This window comes from Lactuca saligna, chromosome 7, assembly GCF_052625555.1.
Source record: "Lactuca saligna cultivar CGN05327 chromosome 7, ASM5262555v1, whole genome shotgun sequence".
NCBI lineage: Eukaryota > Viridiplantae > Streptophyta > Magnoliopsida > Asterales > Asteraceae > Lactuca > Lactuca saligna.
Window position 1 is genome coordinate 28045769 of NC_136423.1, and position 3231 is coordinate 28048999.

Here is a 3231-nt window from a genome sequence, read left to right on the forward strand (position 1 = left end):
TGACGGATCGGAAAGAAATATTATTCTTGTGTTGTGAATGGTAAAAGATAAAAAAATTAATTAAAAGTAAAAATGGTACAACAACTAACAATAAGTTGAGTACTTGAGTGGGTTGAAAATGATCCCATTCCTCCATAATAATTATGAGTGATATTTGTTTTACCAACTCGATAGACTATTTATGTTATTTGTCCCTCTAAAATTAATATGGTAGAGTGGATATATCATCAACCATGAATATGTATTAAGTATAACGAACATAAAGAAAACGAAAAGAAATTTGTTGAAAATAGTAAACTCAAAGCACTCTATGTGTGTCTTTGACCCATTTTCCAACACACACTTCTCTATCCCTCGACGCCACCATATCCTCCCCCATTTCCCTTCCTTCTCTCTACCAAATCCACCATTCTTCGCCTTTGTTTTCTCAAATCGGCATAACCCCCTTTAGATCCCAATATTTGATTCCTTTCTGTCTCGTCTTTTAATCCAATTGGTTCGGTTTCACGTTTCTATTGCTCGATCTGTTAATAATTGTAATTGGGTTCTTCAAATCAAGATCCTTTCTTTGATTCTCCTGCTTCTTGTTGTTGTAATCAGGTATGATGTCTTCTCTCCTCCCAGATCTGACCACAAGAATCTACCCAGAACCACCATGCAGTTTCTTGTCGGTGGCCGCGGAGGATGAAGGCGTCGACCGGTTTGATCAGCTGCCGGACTCTCTTCTTCTCTTGATCTTCAATAGGATCGGCGATGTCAAGGCGTTGGGCCGTTGTTGCGCCGTTTCGAAAAGATTCCATTCCCTTGTTCCTCAGGTCGAAAACGTCGTTGTTCGAGTCGATTGCGTTATCTCCGACGATGATTCTTCTTCCGCCTCCGGCTCCTCTGACAAATCTCGTGGACCAATTTCTAGTCTTTTCCGCATCGTCTTCGGCGGCATCGTGAAGCCAATCCAAGCACTTGGCCAATTCTTCGGTCCAAAACGATCGTCGTACTCGTCGTTATCCTCCCCTTCTTCTTCCTCATCTTCTTCTTTGTCCGTCGGGAATGTCGACGGTGACGACGATATCGAGCAAGGCGGTGGAGTTACTCATCATTCTCCAACTCAAGTCCTCAAAAACTTCAACGAGATTCGATATCTCAAAATTGAACTCCCCAGCGGTGAATTGGGTATCGAAGATGATGTTCTGTTGAGATGGAGAGCAGATTTTGGATCAACATTAGATAATTGCGTGATGCTCGGCGCATCCTCTGTGATTCGCCCTGCAAATTCTTCACCCAATCAATCCAATTACGACACAATATGCGTTAATGGAAACAATAACCCCCACGAAGATAATGGCAGTATACCGGAATCCTTCTACACCAACGGTGGTCTGAAATTACGCGTCGTATGGACCATAAGCTCGTTAATTGCAGCATCTGCAAGACATTACTTGCTTCAACCGATCATTTCCGAACATAAGACATTAGATTCACTGGTTTTAACCGATGCAGATGGGCAAGGGGTGTTATGTATGAACAGAGAACAATTGGAAGAATTAAGAGTGAAGCCATTGTCAGCTTCTTCAGCTTCAAAGAGAACCCTTGTTCCAGCTTTGAATATGAGGCTCTGGTATGCGCCATTTTTGGAGTTACCAGATGGAACTGTGCTCAAAGGGGCTACATTAGTTGCAACGAGGCCAAGTGAACAATCTGTTCAAAAGGATTTTTCTGATGGATTGTGGGTTTCATCTGCATTTGAGGAGCCTTTTGGAACTGCTGCAAGAATGTTGGTCAAAAGGAGGACTTATTGTCTTGAGATGAATTCCTTTTGATGTAAGAACTCTAACTATTTTTCTTGATTGTGATTTTGTTTCTGATCTCCTGCTACCAAGAATCATTGAAATCAAGGACTTATATGTATTATAAAACTTGATTGATTAACTGTTTAATGTTGCAATTATGCTAGATAATCTATAAAGAATCTTGTTTGATGTGTTATTGTTTTATTTCTTACTTTGAGATTTGAGATGTTCATCCATTTTGATCAGAGCTCTTTTGGTTGTTGACAAAATTATACATTTAAGAGCTGAAATATTGCTATTAGATAGGAATTTGTATACAGGCATTGAAATTTCCAAAACCCAAAAATGGATAGTATTTTAAAGTGTTTCAGTATTATAATATAATATATTTTAAGAATTTAATGTTTGCTCTCTCAAGGCATTCATAAGTTATGCTACAAGCAAAACACTTTTTAATCCACACATCACTTTCTTTAATCATGAATTTCATGCGACTCTTTATACATAAGAAAGGTCATATTTTTCTTTTCTATATCAGTTACAACTTCTACCAAAAGACATCAAGTAAAGTAAGCTGAATACGGAATCTTTAATTTGTTAAAGATGGCTCATTTTTATTCCTTATATGGTGTTTTTTCTTTATAGTTAATATATCTTTGCTTCTTTTATAAAGATTCTCATTTGATATTGTTTTTTGGCCTTTTTCAGTTTTCAAGAATAACTAAGACACCATTAGGTTTCTGAAGGCATTAAATGGCAGAGAAACCACACAATTTTGCTTCTGAAAAATGGAAGGAATGAAGTTGTTGGTAGATGAGGTGGTAAGAGTTATGTGCCCTTTTTTTTTATTTTTATTTTTTTATTTCTAGATTCATTAGACAATATCTTTCTTTTTTGTGAATATTTGTAGGTATAAAAATATGTAATGTTTATTAAGCAAAGGTTATGTCGGAACTACATGCCTTTATGAATCTTGTAGATTTTGTGTCTTTACTACCAAAATCCCATGTTCAAAGTGTTGATTCTCGAGTTGTTTGTAGTAGACTTGCTTGAAAAAAAATAATAAAACTCTTTTGGTGGCGTTCCTTAATCTTAATTTCTTCTCAAGACAATACATGTTGTACTGTGTTTGATATCCATTAGACTGGACTGTGTTTGATATCCATTAGACCGAACTGTGTTTGATATCCATTAGACTGGACTGTACTGATATAGTGAGATGATGACGCTTTTTCGATTTTTTGTTTGTGTAAAAGAGATAAATAAGTGAGAATTTAGTTCTTGGTTTCAAGTTTGGGTATTGTGATTACATTTACATGTTGGCAGTGGGACCGGTTGATGGTACAGTGCAGATAAACTATAATATTGTTTGCTTAAATCTTTTGGTCCCCTTCAATGCATATGCCATCCATTATATGGTGTCTTTAAGGAGTAGCGAGTGCAT

The 3231-nt window shown here is 36.9% G+C and overlaps 1 protein-coding gene across 3 annotated transcripts; it reads left to right on the top strand.

Annotated features, from left to right (window-relative positions):
- Positions 1-260: 260 nt before the first annotated feature.
- On the top strand, positions 261-2877 carry LOC145004925 (F-box protein At5g46170-like). 3 transcript variants are annotated; one of them, XR_013662464.1, is made up of 3 exons: positions 261-1818; positions 2496-2608; positions 2698-2877. XR_013662464.1 is itself a non-coding variant. In XM_078963957.1 (3 exons), the coding sequence occupies exon 2, from the start codon at positions 603-605 to the stop codon at positions 1815-1817; it is 1215 nt and encodes a 404-aa protein (XP_078820083.1). In that variant the 5' UTR covers positions 261-496; positions 601-602; the 3' UTR covers position 1818; positions 2496-2877. The 3 variants fall into 3 exon arrangements, 2 of the variants coding, with proteins under 2 accessions (XP_078820083.1, XP_078820082.1); XM_078963957.1 differs by having other exon boundaries at positions 261-496; positions 601-1818; positions 2496-2877; XM_078963956.1 differs by having other exon boundaries at positions 2496-2877.
- Positions 2878-3231: the final 354 nt, after the last annotated feature.

Bases quoted from the DNA above. Each gene is read 5' to 3' on its own strand.
- LOC145004925 (XM_078963956.1), top strand. From the start codon at position 603: ATGATGTCTTCTCTCCTCCCAGATCTGACCACAAGAATCTACCCAGAA.